General features: G+C 42.7%; 1 protein-coding gene across 1 annotated transcript in view; it reads left to right on the top strand.

The window, feature by feature from the left end:
- SLC10A7 (solute carrier family 10 member 7) overlaps nucleotides 1–26,836 on the top strand; it is a 305,476-nt gene that overhangs the window by 261,401 nt on the left and 17,239 nt on the right. The window contains exons 8-10 of the mRNA XM_069744033.1: nucleotides 4,489–4,654; nucleotides 7,004–7,055; nucleotides 11,207–11,280. Of these exons, the coding sequence (XP_069600134.1) occupies nucleotides 4,489–4,654; nucleotides 7,004–7,055; nucleotides 11,207–11,280 (292 nt within the window). The remainder of the gene's footprint in view (nucleotides 1–4,488; nucleotides 4,655–7,003; nucleotides 7,056–11,206; nucleotides 11,281–26,836) is intronic.

Raw genomic sequence — 26,836 nt, 5'->3', positions numbered from 1 at the left:
TTTTATATTAAAGAGCAATTTATGATTAAATGTTAATGACATAGAATTTTCACAGTGCACCCGTATATTCTACCAGTTTGAACATTTTTCAAAGAAGCACACCAAAACCCACTGTTTTCCATGAATAAGTAATAAAAAGCATGTCTGCACATTATCATTCATGCATTCTCTAGTTACCCGGCCAGTGATTAACCCTTGGTGAGCTTTAGTCACAAGTTTCCAGTTTAGTGACAGGAGCCAATCTGAGTACCACTGGTACCACAGGTTCTGTTAGGGGTCTGCTTTTAGAACAGAAAAAAAGTTCAGCATGCTGCACTTTTTTTCCATTCTGAAAATGGACACATTACACAACCCGGTCAGACCCTGTAATAATCATTGGGACCTTCCTCTTCCATTTGCATCATTCGTTTTTGCAACAGATCAGACGCTAATTCCGTTTGTCAAGACTGATGTCATTAATTAGGTCTGAATTAATGGTAAATTAGGTCTACAAAACACTTCTTATTTTTTAAACACATCCAGTTGCAGAGTTTATTTTTATTCCAAGATCTGTTGATTAATAATGTACTTTTGTTCACGGCACCACCCCTTTAAATATCTATCATTCAATTAATGTTTGCTTCTGTTTCTTGTTTTCTAACTGGTATACATACCCTCCTTGCCTATTGGACCCTTTTAACCTTATTTGTGTCACATACATTGCTGTCTGGGATGCAAAGTCACAAACACTTTGTAGTCTGAGAATTTTGACTTTTTACTTTCTATTGTGTTGGGGTTTCAAGTCCCAATGAAATTAACAATCAGATGCATTTTTGCATTGCATTTGCATATGTCCAAAGTTGCCATGCCGTTCAACCATGAATCTCTCACTTTAAGGCCGGGATCACACATGCGAGAAATATGTCCGAGTCTCGCATGGTAATACCCGGCATTGCCGCCGTCACCCAGGAGTGGAGCGTGAAGCTGCATAGCAATACATGCAGCCTCACGCTCCGCTCCAGAGAGACGGCGGCAATGCCGGGTATTACCATGCGAGACTCGGACATATTTCTCGCATGTGTGATCCCGGCCTAAGGCTGGGGTCTGTGAAACGCATACAGATGCAATGCTGAGCACACGGTAAGTAAGAGTACAAGAACTCTACTATTGCTAAACACACAAAAGCATAAGGCACTTGTGTAACATTTTACTTTTTATCAAAAATTGTGAAAAACCATCCCTCCACGTCAAGGCGCACCTCTATATTGCATGGTCCTTAATGACTGACCTCTCCATGTGCCCAGACACTAATCGTAGAGTGCCGACGCACAGTGTATGTTTATTGGCCACAGCGCATTTGTTAATTTGCATATTAAATACTGTAGAAGTGCAGGGCCTTTTTCATGTTTTTTTATTCAAATTTGGGTCCATGAAATACCGTCCCTACGCAGCCTGGCTATGAGGATGTCATACTGTGATACACGGACATATGAATTTGGCCTTACACGTATGTGCACTGCAGGTCTTTTGAAAAGCAGTTTTTAAACGATTGCAATCTAGCTTTAAAAAAGGCATGGAAATCAAGAAAATTCTAAGGGTTTGTTCACACAGATTTTTAACTTTGATTTTGACTCTGAATTCACTCCAAATTTGGTATAAAAAATGCTTCCAATTTGTTTGAACAAGCTTCCCGTTCCTCTTGAAGACTCGCCTGTAGTGCACGTGCTGCATTTTTTTTCCAATTTCTATAGGACATTTTAGTTTCAATAATACCATATATACTTAAAAACACAACAAAAACCTTTTTAACATGGAAATTGTGGTTTTGCAGTAGTTGCAGAGGCACGAGCATTTGTCCTTGGGTGAAAATGTTATCTTGTATATCTTGTATGCATGGTTTGAGTTTGTGATTTCTGATTCAGACTTTTAATATAGCCAATATACAATCATTACATAGACATCAGCGTGTGTGAGGTGTTTTTTTTTTTTTTTTTTAAACTGGCCTTTACATCCTGCTTGGGTCCAGTGCTGATTTTCTGCCGGTGCCTCTGTCTTTGTTACAGAGCTGATGTCACGTGCCAGTGCTGCAGCCGATCACCAAGCTCTGCAACTCATGCTATTTACATATTCAAGGCCACTGACCTCAGTGATCGCCTGCAGCTTTGTTGACGTCACATCATTGCTGCAGACAAACAGAGACCAGGGCAGTAAGGGAGACTCAGCTAGAGGGTGAGTAAATCAAGGTTTAATTTTTTATTTATTTTATTTTATTTTTTTAGAGATTTTCTGAAACCAGAAAACTTCTTTAATTATATCCACATTTAAGTTTTGCATTTTATTTAATGCTACATTTAGGGAAGGGAAAGTTTAGAAGCTTGTCAGTCCATTAGTATGACAGATCTGAAACACAGATGTGTATTGTGCACCTTAACCAATTAGGTTGATGAAAACGGTGTTTTTTGTATAACCTGATGAACTGTGTAAACTCTTGTTATTTGTTAACGCTTGCATACAGATGTGTTTGTACCTTTCTTTTTGGTTTGTGATGTCCCAAATTATTGGTATCCGATGACTAACCTTTTCACTGTGGGTACGTGTTTTCCAAAGCTGATTATCTTGCACCAATAATCTTGAGCTATCTGGAACCAAGAGTTATGGTAAGGGCTCCTACTCACTTGCGCGAGATTCGGATGAGTCTTGCACGGCAATACCCCGGCACTGCACCTGGCACAAAGTGTGCGGCTGCATGTATTCCTATGCGGCCGCACGCTCCGATCTGAGTGCCGGGTGCAGAGCCGGGTTTTAAACATGCGAGACTCATCCCAGTTGCTCGCAAGTGAGTAGTGAGTAGGAGCCCTAAGGCTGTGTGCCCACGTTACGTTTTTTAAGCGTTTCTGATGTGTTTTTCCGCTATGGAAACGCTTAAAAAACGCTAACAAAACGCATCCCATTCATTTTAATTGCTTTCCGTAAAAGTAAAAAAAAAACAAACACTACATACTTACCTACAGCCATCTGTCCTCCAGCGCTGTGCTCTGCACTCCTCCTGTACTGGCTGTGAGCACAGCGGCCGGAAAGCAGAGCGGTGACGTCACCGCTCTGCTTTCCGGCTGACCGACGCTCACAGCCAGTACAGGAGGAGTGCAGAGCACAGCGCTGGAGGACAGATGGCTGTAGGTAAGTATGTAGTGTTTGGTTTTTTTTTTACTTTTAGGATGGTAACCAGGGTAAACATCGGGTTACTAAGTGCGGCCCTGTGCTTAGTTACCCGATGTTTACCCTGGTTACCAGTGAAGACATCGCTGGATCGGTGTCACACACGCCGATCCAGCGATGTCAGCAGGAGTCCAGCGACGAAATAAAGTTCTGGACTTTATTCAGCGACCAACGATCTCCCAGCAGGGGCCTGATCGTTGGTCGCTGTCACACATAACGATTTCATTAACGATATCGTTGCTACGTCACAAAAAGCAACGATATCGTTAACAATATCGTTATGTGTGAAGGTACCTTAAGTGATGCATCGCTGGAATTGGGATCTTTCTTCCTACATTATCTTTCTCTCAGATGAGATAGCGAAAACCTGCTGACAGATTCCCTTTAAATGCGGCGACATGCTGTGTGTAACATACATTGCTGTGTATGCAGTAGCGCCCACTTACTGCATTTATGTAGTGGCATGAAGTCTCCCCATGCTGCGCAGCCTTAATTCAGTTTTCGGATGACTGCTGTATTTCCAGGTTTCTTTTTACAGTTTATATCATCTCCCATACACCATTTACAGATTATAATGCTCCGCTTTCACTTTTTAAAGCCATTACATCTCACCACCCCCTAATTAATTACTCAGGTGGTGATTAATTCTTTTTCCTGCATTTTTTGGGGGAGGGGAAATAAAAGAAATCAAATGGCATTTATCTTTAGATTCATGAAAACTCTAGATATTCATACCCTGAATTATTTAATCTCCCCCAACACATACACTTTTGCTTTTCAAGCATAAGTTATAATTTAATTAAAAACTTCTGGCGCATTCCTGGTATTTTAAATATTAACGTGTTCCATGGATCACTTTCGATTATCCACCGTCGTGAAATTCCTGAAGATGTCACAATTTTAAGGTTCCTGAAGTTGCACTCAGAATTGTCTGTTGATGCAAGAGGGATTGTGATAATTACACACATCCATTAGTATCAGCAGAGGAGATAAACATCAGGGAGTCTTAATGGGCTTGTCTCGGTGACAGCCAGCAAAGAACACTTGACATAATTAAGGATAGATTTGATTCATTTGAAAATATACTCTCATTATAGGTGCCCAGTGGAAGTTGCACTAAAATTGTTAAATTCCCCAGAATAAGACTATAGCGGCTGGGAAGCTTTTGAAATCCGCTGTGGCAGTCATCGGAATTATTCACTCCTCTTTATGTCTTTCTGCTGTCAAGTTCACTTTGCGTTTCCTTGTACTGCGAGCTCTGGAAGAGACAACCTGTTGGCTCCTCTCTTGCAGATTGTGCGGAGGTACATCAAGGACTGGTTGGAGAGGAAGAAGCCTCCGTTTGGTGCCATTAGCAGCTGTGTCCTTCTCATGATCATCTACACAACCTTTTGTGATACGTTTTCTAACCCAAATATTGATCTGGACACCTTCAGTCTGGTTGTGATTATATTTATCAGTGAGTGCACTTTCTTTACTTTTTTTATATCAAAAATTTATCAAAGTTAAAGTATTGAGATCTGATTATAGTGCCAGCTAGGCAATCCTATATATCATCTACTGCCTAGAAAAGTCATATCTGAAACTACATGGTATAAATAATCATTTGCTAATAGTTACTGTGTTAATTGCTCCATTACAAGCAATGTTTATTGGTAATGAAAGGGGAAAAAAATGTATTTGTCTACTGTTTCCTGCAAATCTACCCAGCCGGTATGCTGCCTATAAAGTATCAATGACTAGCCCAAATTTATCAAAAGTGGAATTATTTTATCTAAGTTAAGGGGGTTGTCCATCCCCGAGTAAATATTTGTCAAGTAATGTGCACACTGTTAGGTTTTGGCTATGCGTGCCGGTTCCAGTGGTTATCCCGCGACCATATGATTTGCTTACCTGTAGTCATGTGCCAATTAGAGCCTCTGTGCTTGCTCAATAGAACATTCAGTGTAGCTGCAAATCTCATACTTGCGGTCGTGTGACAACAGCTGGAGCTGGCAGGCATAGCCGAAACCTACCAGTGTGCATTTTACAGGAGTGGACAACCCAAGCCTGGCGGCTAATTTATTGAAATAAGTTGCAACACAGTTATGACTGCAAGTATTTTTGATAAATTTGCCACATCAAGCATCACTTCCATCAACTTTCACAGCAGCAAAAAATAATGGCACTTGTTCGAATCTGCGTGAAGTAGGTGGAACTTTTTTTTCTTCTAATTTCTGTCATAGCAAACTACATCCTTACAGCTTAGTCGAGCTCTTACAGGGGGAGACTTTACACCAAACAATGTAACGTGAATGTGAGAGTAGTCTTCGCTTCCCTCTGCAGAGATGCTAAACTAGCGAGGAATGCTGGAAAGTTTTAGCTTTGACATTTGGAGTATTGTGACTGCTGCTCTGGACGAAGACGCAGGTTATAACGAAGGATCAGTCCATTAATTAAATATATTTCCAAAAGTGTCAAACTAGAGTCACTAATTCTATATGCAAACTGTAAAAAGTGTTGAATTTTGAATAGCTTACCCACTTACTGCCCTGTTCTGTAGATTGATTGTGATGGCAGCTGGTACTTGGTGTCAGAGACCTAAATGTACAGTGTTACAATGACTCAGCCTCCGAGCTTACACCATTAACGCCAGGTGTCAGCTATACCACACATACTCTGCTACAAAAGCCAGTATCTAAGATCCCACCATTAACATTAGTTATTAGCAACTACATCTAAGCAGTTTGACATATCAAGGAATACACTGCAATATGAATATTGGGATAAATAAATCCCAAATAAGAACTTTTTCCCCTTTACAAAATACCTAAAGTGGCTAAAAGTTATAAAATGGAAAAAAAAATTGTCGATAACACAAATTATACAATGATCATGTTATTTATCCTGAATAGATCATAACACAAACCATGCCAGAATTGCTGTAACTTGTTTATTCCATAGCCCAAAGAAGGAATACAAAGTTATCACCAAATTGGTATTAAAGGGGTTGTCTACTACTAGGGCGACCCCTTCTTGATCTAAATGATTGACCCCGATAAAATAAAACTGATTATATTCCCCTGCCGGAGCTGTTCCCGTGGTGTCGGCACTCACGTTCCTGGGGCCCTCGTGCGATTACGACACGTGAGCCTGGCGCCCAATCAGCACTGGTGTCATTGTCAAATTGAACATGAACAGGAAGTCGGGTCTGCGGCTGCTCTGTCTCTTCATCTTCCTCATCAATTCATACGAAGGCAATGACAGTGAATCCAGCGCTGATTGGGCACAGAGGTCATGTGTCATAACAACTGCACGAGAGCCCCAGGGATGCGAGTACCAACACTGCTGAAATGGCACGGGAGGGGAGGATAAGCTTTTTCATTTTATCAGCTCCAATACACGGTATTAAGAAATGGGTATGTAAACTTTTGATCAGGGTCATTTGGATGTTTTGAGTTGTCATTATGATTTAAAAAGAGAAAATGAATAGCTTCAACCAAACACTAACAATGAGTGGAGAAAAAGTTATGTTGTTATCATTCATATTCTCTGAAAAAAAGGCCAACAAAGCAAAAATTCTGCAGGGGTATGTAAACTTTTGAGCACAAATGTATATATAACTGGTGACTTTGTAAGCTTTTTAGAATAGAGCCCATAATCTCACGGCACGGGTGTCATGTTCCTTGCTAAGGTCATAAGGTCCTAGTGAGGTCATAAGGTCCTAGTGAATTTTCATGACGTTTTAATTCACAGTATGTAGCGGCAGTATGTACATGTGCGTGTCCCTGATAAAATTTGTGCCATCACCTGTTTATCTCTCTTTCAGTATTTTTTATCCAGCTGGCATTTATGCTTTTAACATTCCTGTTTTCTACTAGGTAAGTTCAATGTTGGTCATTTTGATGGAAATTGTCAATTCATGTACATGTGGCCCAAATACCATAACATCAGCACAGTATTGTTCCCATCACATAATAATTTATATACTGCTTACGTAAATGCTTGCTGAAATAATTAAGCGCTTCATCTAGATTTAAAGGGGTTGTCTGGTTTTGCTCACGTCTGTACTGAGTGAGCAGCGCTGATGACATAGCATATGCACACACTTGCTGGGACGCATGCACTATTTGCAGGTTTTGCAGACTTGTTCGATTCTAATGAATGGTAGAATTGTATAATACCTGCCAATCGTAGTTGCATCCTGGCAGGTATGTTTACACACTTTGTCCTTAGAGCCACAAAACTCCCAACAAACACTTCCGATTGTATTAATTCTCCATTAATAAGTCTCCATCTGGGGGCAGTCTTTGGGCCTAACAAATGACACACTAACATGCTGCAAAATACTGCGAGCTTTGACGCTGAATCTTCACTTCCCAGCCAGATGGAGGTCTCATCTAGTCCAGAATCTACATACATTTTCTGGCTTGGCTAATTAACCTTGGAGTAATGATTCATTTCTGTGTTTTACTTAGAGGTTGACCATTTTCTGTTTAGTGCAGCTTTCTTCACAAACTGACCAGCACATCTGTCCGTACAATGGCTGCTAAAGGATGAGCACACCTGTCCATCAACCGCCTCCAATTCTAAATAGTCTCATCCTTTCTATTTAGAGGAGGCTGATGGACAGATCTAGTCACACAATCCTCCATGACCAAATCTGTATTTTAGCTAGGAGAACACCACGTGCGACAATATTCTTGCCTGCAAGAAAAAACGATACTGTGCTGTAGCCCTAAAGGACCTCTGCATAAGACAGTGAAGTCCACCCTTCACTACATGGATCATGTACAATGAATCGGGCTCAGGCTTCTGTTATAAGAAGAAGTTATGAAATTGTGAAAGATTGTTATCTAGGCTGCCAATCATCCACTGAACAAGCAAAATGCTCCTTTATTGTAGAAAATATGATATGTACTTTACAAATCTGACATTGTCTCCTACAGTCATCTAGTTAATGGAAAAAGTCTGTTCATGAAGATCATACGTTTTTAAAACCCACTATTTCCAAATGTCTCAAAAGTCTACTCCTCTCTGTAGGCTTTGCTGCAATTAATCAAATCAAGGTCACGGCAACATTCACTAGAACTCTCAAAATTAAGAGTTGATTTGCACTGCACGGTGCGCAATGGTAAACTGCCGATCGGCAAAATGTTTACTGGTTAGTGGCTATTTAAACAGGCAGACACTATTTCAGACATGCAGAGAAGGATATGTAAGGCTATGTGCACATGTTGAGTATTTGCTTGCAGAAACTTCTGCATCTCTTGGCAGCAAAACGTGCTCTTTGCCACGTTTTTGTTGGAGTTTTGCATGCGTTTTTTGCATGCGTTTTTGCACAGCAATGAATTCTTTTTTTAAAATTGTTTTGTGATGTAATTTCTTGGTTCAACACCTTCTCTGTCATTCTGATGCAGTGGCATCAGGATAATGGGATTGACACCAAGCCCAAGGTTTAGTAATGAAAAGGTGTCAGCCAGACATCCTCATTACTAAACCTGTAAGTAAAGTGTTCAATACACACACACATTGTCAACAGCTTATTTAGGAGCCTTAACATAATGAACTTACATAGGCTGTAACTAAACAGCAACTGTCAGAAATCAGCGTGCACCACACGATACCTGTTAATTTTTATACAAAAAAAAAAAAGAAAAAAAAATTGGGCATCCGCATAATTTTCAGATCCAATAGAGGGAAATCCAACGGCTAGGGGCTGATGTTAATATTCTGGGAAGGAGCCAGTAGCCATAAAAGTTACCAGCCTATTAATATCAGCTCACAGCTGTTTGCTTAGCCTAGCTAGTTTACAGGGGGGACCCCAGAAAAAAAAGACGTAGGATCTCCTATAAAATCTAATGAGAAAAGGCTATGCAAACCTCTGTGGGCTGATATAAATATCCTAGGAAAGGGCAATGGTTATTGGCCCCCTCACTGACTAAAAACATCAGCTCTCAGACGCCCCAGAAATGGCGCATCAATAGGATGCCCTCGTGCGGAGTTGGGTTGATATCACCTTTGTATGACATCAAAATCAGAGGTTAGTAATGAAGAGGTGTCTATAACATGCCCACATTACTAACCCCATAGTGATATTATAAAAAAAACACACACCTAGAATAAAGTCCTTTATTTGAAATAATGACACAGACTGCTTTACTGAATCTAAATTAAAACATATTCACGTCATTGCCCAATCCACTGAAGCCATGGTCTCCTGTAATAAAAATAAAATAATAAACAACAATATACTTCACCTGTCCACCTAGAAGAAAATAATCTATAATGTTCCACGACGACCCTTATGACTTTGAGAGCAGCCGGCTACACACTGACACAGGAGGTAATCGTTCCTGCAGTGTGTAGCACTGAGAAAGTTCACTGGAGTTCATTAACTGCAGATCTCAGGTGATCTCACTTCTCACGCAGCTGTGGGGCCATAAGGGTATGTGTCCACGTGCAGAAAACGCTGCGTGTCTGACGCTGCATAGAGCCGCAGCGTCAGACACGCAGCGTCCAGATGTTACAGCATAGTGGAGGGGATTTAATGAAATCCCTTCTCCACTATGCGTGGTAACACGCACGCGGCGGCCCTGCGACTCCGGACATGCTGCACGTCTTTTCAGATCACAGCATGTCCGTATATCTTGCGGCGACGCTGCGTCGCCGCAAGATATAGCACAGGGCCCTATGGTGGGGAGCGATGATGCTGGATGTGTGCTATGAACACATCCGGCATCATCGCGTCCCAGAAAGGGGGCGGGGCTTACCGCAGAGCGGCTAAGCCGCTCCGACGATACCGCCGGCCATCCTGATCGTGGACACGCAGCCTAAGTGAGATCACCGAAACTCATCAGTTGATGAACTCGTGTAACCTCTCTCACGTCAGCTCAGCGCTATATCCTGTGGGAGGAGCGATGACGCTCCTATCAATGTGTAGCCGGCGGCCAGTTAGAGCAGTCACAAGTGAGAACGACATGGGACATTCTAAATTACATTGACTATGGCGGACAGGAGAGTATATCGCTGTTTATTATTTTGATTGTTTATAGGAGACATGGGCATCGTAAATTGGGAGTTAAGTTGAGTATGTTTATTTTATTATACATTTTTTTTATAATAGACATGGGCATCAGGGATTTATTAGGTGAGTATAATCTGTTTTTTATTTTTAATCGAATATGAATTTAATTATTTTACATGGTTTTTTTTGGTTTGTTTTAAGTTTGAGCACAGGTGCCAGGTGACGAGGGACCACTTTTCCCATCAGCGGCGCCTGCTATTACTGTTATCAGTGACATCAGGTGTCGGCTGATGGGAGTAGTAGTAGTCTCATCAACCAACGCCTGCTGACCTGCAGTAAACTTTTTACCACCGGTCACAGCTGCAGGGTCACGCTGATATGACAGCATGACCCCACAGTGCTGTGACAGCGGTAACGATCTTACCAGCGTTAGCGTTACTGCTGATCGGAACCACTGGTTCCCACAGATAGCGTGGGAAACACCATAGGAAGTCCATAAAACAAAAGCAAAAACTCAGGAAATCCGCAAACATTTTTATACCTGCGTTTTTGCTGTGGATTTGACAGACTCAATTGAAGTCATTGGGTGAAAAATGCTATAAATCTGCAGAAAGAATTGACATGCTGCAGAAAAAACATATACTGATCATGTGTACAGCACTTCAGGATTCTCATTGAATTAGCTGGCATAAGGATTCCCTAGCGTTTTTGTATCATTTCCGCTGTGAAAAAACACAGCAAAAACACTCCGAAAACAGCCTAACAGATTGTTTAGTGCGCAAAGACTGCCATTGTCGGCACCATGAGTCCACCTAATAATACAGGGTGATGCGCTGCTGTGAATGATTATCTTTTGTGCAGCACAAAAGAAAAAAAGTGTCATTCAATGAATTAGCACTATGCTTGGCTTTTCTAATGGAACATATTTTAATGGTTGAAAATGTTTCCTTTTGCTTTATATATGTGCTTTTAAACTTTAGTAATTTATACTTGGTTTTCTTGCAGTAAAAACACTGGCTTCACACCAGCAGACACAGTTGCAATAGTATTTTGTTCAACACATAAATCACTCACATTAGGTAAGTTATGGTCTGAATGAAACATGCTTTGAAATGTGTATGAAACATCTCTATTTTTATTTTGTATTTTTTTTAACAATTATATGAATAAAAACAATTTTTAGCAATTTGAATTAGATGTTTCCTCTCTTTAGATAGTTTCTTTAAAAAAATAAATGAATAAAACTTTGATGTCTTCAATAATGTCTGTGTGCTGCAAAGAAGTAAGAGCAAAATTTGCCTGTGTGTGTGCCGAGTATGGGTATACCATAGCAGCTAGTCTGTGCCCACTTGTTCCCAGAGAACTAAAGATCAGAGAATCAGCAGAGGAGAAAACTGATGCTAAATGCAGAATAGAAGTCCTATAATGGCCATATAGTGTTACTCCTCATGTGTACACACCGTATGGCACCTTATTATTTATTATAGCGCCATTTATTACATGTGAGGATGGGTATACATAATATAAAACAAATACAATAATCTTAAACAATACAAGTCATGACTGGTAGGAGAGACGACCTTGTCCACGAGGGCTCACAATCTACAAGGGTTGGGTGAGGAGACAGGAGGTGAGGGTAGAGCTGGTCGTGCAGTGGTTTCGTGGGTTGGTGGTTACTGCAGGTTGTAGGCTTGTCGGAAGAGGTGGGTCTTCAGGTTCTTTTTGAAGGTTTCCATGGTAGGCGAGAACTTGATATATTGGGGTAGAGGGTTCCAGAGTATGAGGGAAGCACGGGAGAAATCTTGTATGCGATTGTGGGAAGAGGAGATAAGAGGGGAGTCGAGATGACTTGTCACCTTGTCTCCCGACAGCCACATCCCGACTAGAGGTGCGCAGGCCTGCTCAATACAAGTGAATTGAGCGAGGCCGCACACGTCTGGTTTGATTGTGACTGGAAGTATGAATATCGCATGTTTTCAGTCACATGACTGCCCAGTCTCGCCACCAACACCGTAGAATCCTGACGGTTCACAATTTTGCAACCTCTTAGTGACTGCAGGCTTTCGTGCCAAACCCCTTTAAAATAGAAGCACGTATCTTAATCTTGCGAATATAAATACTACAATGTGAGACCAAACAATACTGCATTACAGGGGGAGATGTTGTAGTGCCCTTTAGATTGTAGACAGGTATAACAGCAGCGGTGATAAGAGAGACATTTAGTGTCATCACCTAACTCTTTCTTTCATATTCTGGTTTGTACAGCAGGCAAAGAGGAGTAGATCTAAACATGCACTGCCCTCTGTTGATTCATTTCTTTTATTAGTATGTTTGCCATTGATTGATTAGTACTTGATATTAGGACTTTTCTTCTATTGATTGATTGCGGATGAAGTGACTATTTGACCTTTAATTATGAAGCTCCACATTGAAAATGACATTGAGCTATAGCTTCTTGTAATCCTGCTGGAATACCCGGCAGGAAGCCATTTGGAGTTCATTCAGGATGATCGAGAATGCCTCGAGAAAGCCGAGTACTATCACTTGAACACCTCAGAAACCAAAAAAATCACTCTATAATGGAGTCTTAGCTGCTGATTTGCCCATGTAAATCACCGGAAATGTAATGTGTCGTAATTGTATCAGGAAAAAAAACTTGATGGATATTCTGCACAAATTTATAGTGGAAAGGTAAAAGCTGAGCCGTACAATTGCTGTCAGAGGAAAGTGAATACATAAATAGTGTAGATGTTATTCATAGAGGATAGGTAATGGTAATACACACACCTTTCTTATCCTCTAATATACTTCTAATGAGTATTTAGCTCTTTTGTGGTCTTTTCTGTTTCATGTGTTTGTGATCTGATTATGACTGTGATATTTTGGAACAGATATGTAAATTTCTATATATTACTGCTTGATCATGTTCTAACTCCCATTATGCTCATTCATTTTTTATTAAGATTTCTAGGAACATTGGATCTTTATCTATGATTAAGGGCGGACACAGCTGAAAATGCGTAGGATCCGCTTATGCCTTCAGCACATGGCTACATGAGTTTTTAGCTCTGATTCAATAAATGAATGACGTTGGGTGCTGGAATTTTATCAACTTTTTGGAAGCAGAACTAGAACATAGTTTAAAATAATATATATTGTGATGTAAAATCACTTTGGTACCACATCAAGAACAATATCAGGACCTAAAACTGGTTCCTCAGGTGTCCGATTGTTTTCTAGTATTGGCAAATTGTAATACTGGGAGACAGCCCCCCCAGGGATGCAGCATAGAGGATCAGATAAGCCAACTGTAAAAATGGTACAGTTCACATGTATAGGTATTAAGCATGGGATCTTGATAGAAATGGTGTGAATTGATTTGCATGGCCAGGTCAGCAATCTTACCTTACAGCTTCCATGACTCCTCTTTTTATGTGATATGATGCACATGTGATGTCGCTGCAGGTTCACTAATCAAAAGAGGAGCTGTGGATTCTGGGAGGTAGGAAATAGTTGTCAGGAAACCCGTCTGACGGCCACAGAATAATGACCTGGCCGCTAGATTGAATCCGGTGAATCAGTTCGCACCAATTGCAGTTCTTTGGTAATAATTCATAACTATTTGTTTACCATGGTTAAAATTGCTGAGCAGTATGTCACAGGTGAGTTCAGAGATCTGACCTGAAGATTATTAAAGGGGTTAATACGCCTTTAAAAGTGATGATATTGTAAGTAGGACAAAGTTGCAACACCACACACAGGTGCTGCTAAAAAAAAATATGGCTGGTCTAGAAAGCAATGAAAGGGACATGGCAGCAGTGGGTGCACAGTAGCCGCATTGATCAGCGGATTACGGGTGGGCTGATGGCCACACCTAAGGACAGGCCCTATACCACAAATGACATGTACCAGAATGGCAGACGTTGGATACTGTCTCAAGGGGATTGTTTTGCATTCAGCTCTACAAGATTATTACTTTAACTAGATGTCTGTTTTATCAACCTTCTTTAACTGCATTAACCCAATTTCCAGTGCATAATGGTTTCCCAATGTGTTCAGTATTTTACACCTGTAATTGCTAGTTTCTTATTACTATTACTTTATTACACTTTCCTTATTATTACACTTTCCTTATTATTACACTTTCCTTTTTAACATTATTACTAATTATATTTATGAGCTTCATACTCTTGCAACAAAATCCACTCAAAGGAATACATTTGCATTCTTACACTGACTCTCCATTTAAAGCTGTTATGTATTTCTCTTTTTTACGGCTTTAATTAGAACTCCTGCCAGGATCCTGCGGTGCCATCACCTGTCCCAATCTCACATTGTAGTGTGCATTACATTATGACTATACTAAACCGGTAACAATCGTTTCGAACTTTATTATAACAATACTACAAAGATTTCATCAAGATAAGTTTATAATTTTTAAAACAATATTGGTCTACAAATGGCACAAATGCTGGATTAGGTGTTAGGTGCAAATTAGGCTGCATTTACATTGAAAGATTATTATTTATCGGGTGAAATGATATTTTGCGCCACGCAAAAGATCATTCTTGGCAGTACGTTGTTCTGTGTAAACATGATTCGCACTTTCGAGAACAATGGCAGCCTGTGCACCTTGGTAATCTATTACAGAATCCCCCCTAAACGTGACGATACCGCAGTGCCGAGGAGCCCATCCCGGCCAGGGATAGCCGGGGGACCCCCGAGCCCCCGGCGGGTAACGCCGCACGCCCCGTGGACCGGAGAGCGGCCGGAAGCCCCGCCGCCTCTCTCCCGGAGCGCACCGCAAGTTTCGCTGGGAACCCGGTGCTAAATCATTCGTAGACGACCTGCTTCTGTCCTGCCAGGATCCTGCGGTGCCATCACCTGTCCCAATCTCACATTGTAGTGTGCATTACATTATGACTATACTAAACCGGTAACAATCGTTTCGAACTTTATTATAACAATACTACAAAGATTTCATCAAGATAAGTTTATAATTTTTAAAACAATATTGGTCTACAAATGGCACAAATGCTGGATTAGGTGTTAGGTGCAAATTAGGCTGCATTTACATTGAAAGATTATTATTTATCGGGTGAAATGATATTTTGCGCCACGCAAAAGATCATTCTTGGCAGTACGTTGTTCTGTGTAAGCATGATTCGCACTTTCGAGAACAATGGCAGCCTGTGCACCTTGGTAATCTATTACAGAGCTATTAAAAATTGCTCAGTGCACATCGATTACTGCAGTCTACATGTGTAAACAGTTTATTAAAAGTGATGAACCCTTCCTGTAAAAAACGCTATTAATCTGCAGGTTAATAAGGTTCTAAAGCTGTGCGGCTGCCACACTGAAAAGCCTAGCTATCGGGGGGAAATTGGCTTTATTATAGAGGCGCAGCTTCAGTCACTGCTCCATAGTAATGGGCGGCAGCTGTAACCACACCCCAGCACTGACTGAAATCCAGCTCAAGAGAGCATCAGTGCAGAACCGGCTGTCAGTCAGCGCCAAGGCGTGGTTACAGCTGCTGGTCACTATCTACTGAGCAGTGACTGAAACCGCCCCGGCCTTGTCTTTGTGATTGAAAGCTGGAAGCTGCTGGTGAAGAATAAAGTTGATTTCTTCCCAGTAGCCAGACTTTCAGTATGGCAACTGCACGGCTCCAGAACACAATTAACCTGCAGATTGACCCCATATCTGCAGGTTATTAGCATTTTGGGACATGACAGGTTCCCTTTAAATAACTACCGGTCAGTGGTCATTTAGTGCCACTGATGTCAGTGTAAACGAACCCTTACTTTCGGCTAATACATTTGTTTTTAGGCATCACCTGGGTATTTTTATGCTATGTTGATTTGTGCAATTTTAAAGGGAACCTCGGCATGATTGTTCTCAGTAACCTACAGACAGTGTAGTGCCATCTTGCTACAAAAAAAAAAAAACCTCTTCCAAGATGGCACCACCTTAGTGGAGACAATTTTTTTTTCTCTAGCAAGATGGGTCCACCTGCGCAGTAGCTGCTATCGGTGATCCTACAGATGCTACTGCGCCAGTGGCGCCATCTTGGAGAAGGCTTTTTTTTTTTCTCCAGCAAGATGGCACCGCCTGTGCAGTAGCAGCTATCTGATCACCGATAGCTGCTACTGCGCAGACGCGGTCGGTGCCATTTTCAAACTGATTTTTTTTTTAAGGTATTTATGGATGCCATCAAAAAGAATAATTAAATACACATTATGGATGCGATTATGGTGCGGCGCCGGTGCCTGCCTGCAGAAAGATCTTTTTTTTTTTTTTTTCCTTTCTTTTTTTAAATATATATAATATTCATTATGTAAACTAGGGGGCAGGTCAGTGGGTGATCAATGACTTGTCAGAAGCCATACTGGTAAATACCTATTCAGAGCACATGAAGACCCCACTATGCACGAGCATATCATTAGCTCAAAACTGAAAATAAAGATTAACCCCTTAACGACCGCCGATACGCCTTTTAACGGCGGCCGCTAAGGGTACTTAAACCACAGAAAAAGTAAATAGCGCCCCCCAGAGTCGGATTTTCTCCGGGGTCTCGGCTGCCGGGGATAGCCGAGACCCCAGAGAACATGATTCGGGGGTTTTTTTACCGACCCCGCATTTGCGATCGCCGGTAATTAACAGTTTACCAGCGATCGCAAGAAGAAAAAAAAATGCGATTTCTTTTTAATTTCTCTGTCCTCTGATGTGATCGCACATCAGAGGACAGAGAAAAGGGGTCCCAGGTAGCCCGCCAATACTTACCTGACTCCCCCGGTGCTCCTCGTGGCTCCCGATGGGCGCCGCCATCTTCAAAATGGCGGGCGCATGTGCAGTGCCCCCGCCGGCCCGCATCGGGAGAATCTTTGGGGTCTCTGCTGCCGGGGGTAGCCGAGACCCCAAAGAACATGATCGGGGTCGGTTTTACTGACCCCTGTTTTGCGATCGCCGGTAATTAACTGTTTACCGGCGACCGCAAAAAAAAAAAAAGCAAAGTGTAATTCTCTGTTCTCTGATGTGATCGCACATCAGAGGACAGAGAAATAGGGGGATTCGGGGACCCTATTATACTTACCGGTGTCCCTGGGTCCTCCTGCTGCTCCTCCTGGCCGCCGGCGTCTTCTTGGCAAAAGAAATTGGCGGACGCATGCGCAGTGCGCCTGCCATCTGTTGCCATCTGCCGGCCGGCAGGAGAAGAGCAGTTGGGGCTAAAATTAGGGTTAGGTTTAGGCTAGGGTTAGGGCTAGCGTTAGGGCTAGGGTTAGGGTTCGGGCTAAATTGAGGGTTAGGGTTAGGGCTAAACTTAGGGTTAGGGTTGGGGCTAAATTTAGGGTTAGGGTTGGGGCTAAATTTAGGGTTGGGGCTAAATTTAGGGTTAGGCTTCTTTCACACTTACGTCGGTACGGGGCCGTCGCAATGCGTCGGCCGGACATACCGACGCACGTTGTGAAAATTGTGCACAACGTGGGCAGCGGATGTAGTTTTTCAACGCATCCGCTGCCCAATCTATGTCCTGGGAGGAGGGGGCGGAGTTACGGCCACGCATGCGCGGTCAGAAATGGCGGACGCGATGTACAAAAAAAGTTACATTGAACGTTTTGTGCCGATGGTCCGCCAAAACAACTGATCCAGTGCACGACGGACGCGACGTGTGGCCATCCGTCACGATCCGTCGGCAATACAAGTCTATGGGCAAAAAACGCATCCTGCGGGCACATTTGCAGGATCCGTTTTTTGTCCAAAACGACGGATTGCGACGGATGCCCGTGGCTACGATCGCTCTGATTGGCAGTTTCACTTTCAACAGCCAATCAGAGCGATTTGTAATATTTCACCTAAAAAACTGGTGAAATATTACAATCCAGCCATGGCCGATGCTGCAATATCATCGGCCATGGCTGGAAACACTAATGTGCACCCACCCCACCGATCGCCCCCCCAGCCCCCCGATCTGTAGTCCGCTCCCCTCCATCCTGTGCTCCGCTCCCCCGTCCTCCTGTCCGCTCCCCCCGTGCTCCAATCAAACCACCCCGCACTCCGATCCCCCCCCGCACAGCGATCCCCCCGTGCTCCGATCCACCACCCCCGCACAGCGATCCCCCACCCCGTGCTCCAATCCCTCACCCCGTGTTCCGATCCACCTCCCCGTGCTCCGACGCCTCCCCCCCCCCCCCCGTGCCCTGATCTCCCCCCCTTATACTTACCCGGCCTCCCGGTGTCCGTCCGTCTTCTTTGCTGGGCGCCACCATCTTCCAAAATGGCGGGCGCATGTGCAGTGCGCCCGCCGAATCTGCCGGCCGGCAGATTCGTTCCAAAGTGAGTTTTGATCACTGAGATAGGTTATATCTCAGTGATCAAAATAAAAAAAAAGTAAATGACCCCCCCCCCCTTTGTCACCCCGATAGGTAGGGACAATAAAAAAAAATAAAGAATTTTTTTTTTTTGTTCCACTAATGTTGGGGTAAGAACTAGGGTTAGGGGTAGGGTTAGGGTTCGGTATATGCACACATATTCTGGTCCTCTGCGGATTTTTCCGCAGAGGATTTGATAAATCCGAAGTGCTAAACCGCTGTGGATTTATCGCAGATTTACCGCGGTTTCTCTGCGCATTTCACTGCGGTTTTACAACTGCGATTTTCTATTGGAGCAGTTGTAAAACCGCCGCGGAATCCGCAGAAAGAAGTGACATACTGCGGAATGTAAACCGCTGCGTTTCCGTGCAGTTTTTCTGCAGCATGTGTACAGCGATTTTTGTTTCCCATAGGTTTACATTGAACTGTAAACTCATGGGAAACTGCTGCGGATCCGCAGCGTGTGCACATACCTTTAGAATTAGGCTATGTGCACACGGTGCGGATTTGGCTGCGGATCCGCAGCAGTGTTCCATCAGGTTTACAGTACCATGTAAACATATGGAAAACCAAATCCGCTGTGCCCATGGTGCAGAAAATACCACGCGGAAACGCTGCGTTGTATTTTCCGCAGCATGTCAATTCTTTGTGCGGATTCCGCAGCGTTTTACACCTGTTCCTCAATAGGAATCCGCAGGTGAAATCCGCACAAAAAACACTGGCAATCCGCAGGTAAAACGCAGTGTCTTTTACCCGCGGATTTTTCAAAAATGGTGCTGAAAAATCTCATACGAATCCGCAACGTTGGCACATAGCCTTAGGGTTAGGGTTGGAATTAGGGTTGTGGTTAGGGTTAGGGGTGTGTTGGGGTTAGGGTTGTGGTTAGGGGTGTGTTGGGGTTAGGGTTGTGATTAGGGTTACGGCTACAGTTGGGATAAGGGTTAGGGGTGTGTTGGAGTTAGAATTGAGGGGTTTCCACTGTTTAGGCACATCAGGGGGTCTCCAAACGCAACATGGCGCCACCATTGATTCCAGCCAATCTTGTATTCAAAAGGTCAAATGGTGCTCCCTCACTTCCAAGCCCCGACGTGCGCCCAAACAGTGGTTTACCCCCACATATGGGGTACCAGCATACTCAGGACAAACTGCGCAACAATTAATGGGGTCCAATTTCTCCTGTTAGCCTTGAGAAAATAAAAAATTGCTTGCTAAAACATCATTTTTGAGGAAAGAAAAATGATTTTTTATTTTCACGGCTCTGCGTTGTAAACGTCTGTGAAGCACTTGGGGGTTCAAAGTGCTCACCACATATCTAGATAAGTTCCTTTGGGGGTCTAGTTTCCAAAATGGGGTCACTTGTGGGGGTTTCTACTGTTTAGGCACACCAGGGGCTCTGCAAACGCAACGTGACGCCCGCAGACCATTCCATCAAAGTCTGCATTTCAAAAGTCACCACTTCCCTTCTGAGCCCCGACGTGTGCCCAAACAGTGGTTTACCCCCACACATGGGGTATCAGCGTTCTCAGTAGAAACTGGACAACAACTTTTGGGGTCCAATTTCTCCTGTAACCCTTGGGAAAATAAAAAATTCTGGGCTAAAAAATTATTTTTGAGGAAAGAAAACGTATTTATTATTTTCACGGCTCTGCGTTATAAACTTCTGTAAAGCACTTGGGGGTTGAAAGTGCTCACCACATATCTAGATAAGTTCCTTTGGGGGTCTAGTTTCCAAAATGGGGTCACTTGTGGGGGGTTTCTACTGTTTAGGCACACCAGGGGCTCTGAAAACGCAATGTGACGCCCGCAGACCATTCCATCAAAGTCTGCATTTCAAAAGTCACTACTTCCCTTCTGAGCCCCGACGTGTGCCCAAACAGTGGTTTACCCCCACACATGGGGTATCAGCGTACTCAGGAGAAATTGGACAACAACTTTTGGGGTCAAATTTGTCCTGTTACCCTTGGGAAAATAAAAAAATTGCGGGCTAAAAAATCATTTTTGAGAAAACAATTTTTTTTTTTTATTTTCATGGCTCTGCGTTATAAACTTCTGTGAAGCACTTGAGGGTTCAAAGTCCTCACCACACATCTAGATTAGTTCCTTTGGGGGTCTAGTTTCCAAAATGGGGTCACTTGTGGGGGAGCTCCAATGTTTAGGCACACAGGGGCTCTCCAAACGCGACATGGTGTCCGCTAATGATTGGAGCTAATTTTCCATTTAAAAAGCCAAATGGCGTGCCTTCCCTTCTGAGCCCTGCCGTGCGCCCAAACAGTGGTTTACCCCCACATATGGGGTATCTGCGTACTCAGGACAAACTGGACAACAACATTTGTGGTCCAATTTCTCCTATTACCATTGGCAAAATAGGAAATTCCAGGCTAAAAAATCATTTTTGAGAAAAGAAAAATTATTTTTGATTTTCATGGCTCTGCATTATAAACTTCTGTGAAGCACCTGGGGGTTTAAAGTGCTCAGTATGCATCTAGATAAGTTCCTTGGGGGGTCTAGTTTCCAAAATGGGGTCACTTGTGGGGAGCTCCAATGTTTAGGCACACAGGGGCTCTCCAAACGCGACATGGTGTCCGCTAACAATTGGAGCTAATTTTCCATTCAAAAAGTCAAATGGCGCTCCTTCCCTTCCGAGCCTTACCATGTGCCCAAACAGTGGTTTACCCCCACATGTGAGGTATCGGTGTACTCGGGAGAAATTGCCCAACAAATTTTAGGATCCATTTTATCCTGTAGTCCATGTGAAAATGAAAAAATTGAGGCTAAAATAATTTTTTTGTGAAAAAAAAGTACTTTTTCATTTTTACGGATCAATTTGTGAAGCACCTGGGGGTATAAAAGGGCTCACTATGCATGTAGATAAGTTCCTTGGGGCGTCTAGTTTCCAAAATGGGGTCACTTGTGGGGGAGCTCCAATGTTTAGGCACACAGGATCTCTCCAAACGTGACATGGTGTCCGCTAAAGAGTGCAGCCAATTTTTCATTCAAAAAGTCAAATGGCGCTCCTTCCCTTCCAAGCCCTGCCGTGCGCCCAAACAGTGGTTTACCCCCACATATGCGGTATCAGCGTACTCAGGACAAATTGGACAACAACTTTCGTTGTTCAGTTTCTCCTTTTACCATTGGGAAAATAAAAAAATTGTTGCTGAAAAATCATTTTTGTGACTAAAAAGTTAAATGTTCATTTTTTCCTTCCATGTTGCTTCTGCTGCTGTAAAGCACCTGAAGGGTTAATTAACTTCTAGAATGTGGTTTTGTGCACCTTGAGGGGTGCAGTTTTTAGAATGGTGTCACTTTTGGGTATTTTCAGCCATATAGACCCCTCAAACTGACTTCAAATGTGAGGTGGTCCCTCAAAAAAATGGTTTTGTAAATTTCGTTGTAAAAATGAGAAATCGCTGGTCAAATTTTAACCCTTATAACTTCCTAGCAAAAAAAAATTTTGTTTCCAAAATTGTGCTGATGTAAAGTATACATGTGGGAAATGTTATTTATGAACTATTTTGTGTCACAAAACTATCTGGTTTAACAGAATAAAAATTCAAAATGTGAAAATTGCGAAATTTTCAAAGTTTTCGCCAAATTTCCGTTTTTATCACAAATAAACACAGAATTTATTGACCTAAATTTACCACTAACACGAAGCCCAATATGTCACGAAAAAACAATCTCAGAACCGCTAGGATCCATTGAAGCGTTCCTGAGTTATTACCTCATAAAGGGACACTGGTCAGAATTGCAAAAAACGGCAAGGTCTTTAAGGTCAAAATAGGCTGGGTCATGAAGGGGTTAAGTTCCCCACAAGTTCCAAAACATCATTAACCCATTGAGTTAAGGACTCCACCAAACCTCTGAATAGTGACGTCTGGCACCAAGTTGTGTGGTAAGTTACAGGACCTAAGTTGGGGCCTTCATTGGACTTGTTTATCCAGTTCCTAAACATTTTAGAGTTTTTTTTTGTTTAACCCCTTTAATTAAACCTGAATGTCTACACTTCAATTGCATCTTAGGTGTTTCTTTTTAAATCAATAATAGTGGCATACAGAGTCCAAATCACGGAGATTCAGTCACTGTCCAAATATTTCTGGACTTAACTGTATATACACAGCCCTTTACAACTGGGAAGCAATACCAGTAGAAAATGAGCATCAATAAACAAAGTGAGAGGGAACAGGACCCTTCCTGAAGAAAATGATGATGGGAAGGACAGGAAATAATTAAAACAAAATATTTACTTTTGTTGCCCTTTACATTAAACAATGGCTTTGATGGCTAATCCATAACCCATCCGAAGACTCGGGTGTACACAAACTAATATACGGTAGTCCAGAAGACATTTATGGCATTTCTAACTTTGACAGTTGTCACTTTTCATTCTTAACACAAGAAGAAGAGGTGATAGGCTTGTGCTAATGTGGCAAGAACGTTTCTTACAATTAAGAAGTTGAAGTAAAACAATCCTAGAATATAGTCAAATGCTCACTCTAGTTACAATATTAATTTGCTTCACGGTAATTAATGCAACGTGTAAATGAATAAAGATAAAGCAAGTCCTTACATAGAAAAGTCAGTCAGAGCTGATGGAAGCTGGTGATTCATGCCATGGAAGAGTTTCTGCATCTGATGGACCACAGATTTCCAGGAAAAAGGAAAGCAACACAGTTCTCTGGTAGACAGCAGTGCAGTACTTATTAAGGCTACTTTCACACTTCCGTCTTATGGCCTACGTCGCAATGCGTCGTTTTGGAGAAAAAACGCATCCTGCAAAGTTGCCCACAGGATGCGTTTTTTCTCCATAGACTTGCATTAGCGACGCATTGTGACGTATGGCCACACGTCGCATCCGTCGTACAACGGATGCGTTGTGTTTTGATGGCCGCGACGCACAAAAAAAGTTCAATGTAACGTTTTTTGTGCCGACAGGTCCGCCATTTTCAACCGCGCATGCGCGGCTGAAACTCCGCCCCCTTCTCCCCGGAGCTCACAATGGGCAGCGGATGCGTTGTAAAACTGCATCCGCTGCCCATGTTGTGCTAAATTTAGCACAACGTCCGTCGGTACGTCACAGCTATGGGGGAGAACATTTAGCACCGGCAGACAGCATTATAGTAGAGGTAGCACTTAATGGGTTGCTGAGACCTTTTTTCTTCCACAACCAGGCTCAGTATGGCCTATGAATAGAAATAAATATGGTATGTATACCGTATTTTTCCGACCATAAGACGCACTTTTTTTCCTCCAAATTTGGGAGGAAAGTGTGGGTGCGTCTTATGGTACGGATGTAGCATGTGGGGAGGGGGGCAGCAGTGAGTGGGATCGCACTGTTATCCCACTTCAGGATGTCCCCGCTGCCCAGAATCAGCGCTGGAGAAACCATGTGCTCCCGATGATTAAGTGCAGTGAATATTCATTAGCGGCTCCCCGCCCACCTATCAGCTGAGCGGTGAGCAGGGAGCAGCAAATGCTTAAGAAGCAGGGACACACATGGCTTCTCCAGCGCTGATTCCTGCAGCAGCTGGGCAGGTCTGTGTGTCTGGGGGAGAGGAGGCAGCAGCAGGGGCCAAGGGAGAAAGGAGATGGCTGCATACCTGCCTGCCATGCCTGGGCTGGACGCTGAGTTCTGTGCAGGAGGACCTGTGATGATGTCAGGAGTGGGCGGGCTGGAGCATCACATGGCAGCTCAGAGCCCTCCCTCTTCTTGACATCATCACAGGTCCTTCAGGCTCTCCAGTCTCCACTAGAATCTGCAGCTTCCTCATAACCTGTGCTGTGGAAAGGAAAGCAGTCATGGGATGCTCCAGCTTTAACCTCACCACAGTGTGGCTGGCTGCCACATTTAAGAGGTTAGTCTTTACAAAACACAATAAAGCACTCTGCCACTCCTTTGGTGAACTATAACTCCCAGCATGTCATAGGATCTGCAGGACATGCTGGGAGTTATAGTTCTCCCATGGGATTTTAAAGCAGCACTCCAGTGTTATTTTGCAGTGCTGGAGTGGTGCTTTAAATATAAGCCCTGTGCCCCCATTCTTATACTCACCCTCCAGCATCTTCATATAGTGCTTTACAGACACCACACTGGTCCCGCAGCTTCCAACATAATAACATACTATTATATATAATAACACCACATATAGTAGTATGTCATTTATGTTATTAAATATTTTACCACATTTTTTAGCTTCAAATATTTTTTTTCCCTATTTTCCACCTCTAAAACCTGGGTGCGCCTTATAGTCCGGTGCGTCTTATAGTCCGAAAAATACGGTATGTGTGTTTACATATATATGCTCATCTATTGATGTGTCGCTACTGCTCAGTACTGTCTGAGATTCCGAGCTTCCTCTTCCAACAGGGATGGAGTCTGAGTGCTACAGTCAGTCACTGGGTGCAGTGGGAACCTACACTTTATTTTCAGACCGCACTGGACCAAGTGAAAAAAGTATCCATTGATTTTGCTTGTCCATAATGTGTGGTACTGATTGACGGTTCCTTGGAGCCAATCAAAGGCAATTTACTAGAGGAAAGCCCCATGCACATCTTCCAGCTAATCGAATTAATGTTTGTTTGTTTTTTGTTAAAATAACCCCACAAGTGAAATTATAAGTTGAAAATGGTGTAACCCCGGGCCATTATACCTTGAGTGAGTACTTATATAAATAAGGAGGGGGTGACCGCTTATTTTGATATGGATGCGAGACATTCAGCCAGTTGGTAAACTATGCATTAAGCTAGATTTAGACTGCGCGATTATGAGCTCTCGTCTCTCCATAATCAGACAGTGTGAACGGGCTGCTGATCACCTGACAATTGAGCAAAATGCTCTGTCATTGAGTGAAATGATCTTTTAATTTGCTTTAAATCATTATTCTCTGCAGCACATCCCGTTGTGTATATGGCATGTGCTGCCGAGAACAATGGCAGCCTGTGGCACATATCATTCCATTGCCGTGCACTTAGCCTATTTTTTTTTTTACAGCATTACTTATCAAATAATCACCAACAAGCAAGCAAGTAGTGGATAAATGGTCGTTTAACGGCACCAGTTGGGTGGTGTAAACCTGCCCCTAGTCTAGTGGAATAATTTGTTAGCATATTATCCCGAGTACTTCTGCGATAGCCTTTTCCTATGATGTGCTATTCCAGATATATATTATTTTGTGTTAGCGAGCACTTAGACTAAACAGATGATCTAATCTTCTTCTAAATATTGTATTTTCTGGCTAGAGCTTCTGCTGTATGTTTCTCTAAGCATTGGTGACAGGTAGATTTAATAACAATCTAGAGAGGTAAATTACAAGTTTACAAGTCAGGAGACATAGGAATACTTTCCGCAGCCCGCTTCCCATCCAGAAGAAAGCACTGTGTATCTGTTACCTCCGTCTTCCACCCAGCATATAAATCCTTTGATTCCAGCATTTCTCAGATGTGTCCAGAAATGTCACCAAAGGCTTTACTTCCTGATGCCTCCTATTCATCTGTACATACTGCTAGCAGTAGGATTTTATTAATATTTAGAAAGTTTGCCTCCAGCAGTACTAAAGTGAGCATCAGAGAAACAACAGTTGTTTACCACGTTTGAACTGAAGGATCTCGCCCCAGAGATATGCTTTCACTTGAAGTGTACATCTTTCAATCTCGGCTCCCAACAAAGAGACGCATGAATAACAATTGTCATTTCTGGGCCGTACCTCTCCAATTATTTATTTGGTTTGTGTCTTCCAAGAAATGCGCATAATGGGGACAGACACTCAAAGCCCGATTGCTACTTTTAATGACAGCACGCTCACATGTCTCTGTGACATGCGTGTGTACATAAAAAGAATAGAATAAACAGCCTGCTAAGAGGATATTGTTAATGGCATTAACCTCCTTTGCTGGGGCATATCCACGAGCATCTCTAGATGGAGATGTTCTTTTTTTTTTGCCACCTCTTTTGTAGCTCTTTAAAACACTAGTGCTTCCAGACATGTATGTTAAGACATCAGTTCTTTACATGTCACCCACATGATGGCAGCTAAATGTGCCTGACTGGATGTCGCCGCCCTAGGCAGTGACTATTGATATCAGGGTGGAAAGATATAGCAGACGACTGTTCTCATTATTCACTGGTAAAATAATGATTAATATACCGTAGGTTTTACAATGACCTGGTTAATGATGACTGCACTTGTTACAGTTACTGCCTGCTATATTTTGTTTAGGGCAGGGGTGTCAAACTGCATTCCTCGAGGGCCGCAAACCATGCGGGTTTTCA

This window comes from Ranitomeya imitator, chromosome 1, assembly GCF_032444005.1.
Source record: "Ranitomeya imitator isolate aRanImi1 chromosome 1, aRanImi1.pri, whole genome shotgun sequence".
Classification (NCBI taxonomy): domain Eukaryota; kingdom Metazoa; phylum Chordata; class Amphibia; order Anura; family Dendrobatidae; genus Ranitomeya; species Ranitomeya imitator.
The sequence above is the reverse complement of the archived record's forward strand: the minus strand, read 5'-3'. Positions and strand labels throughout refer to the sequence as shown.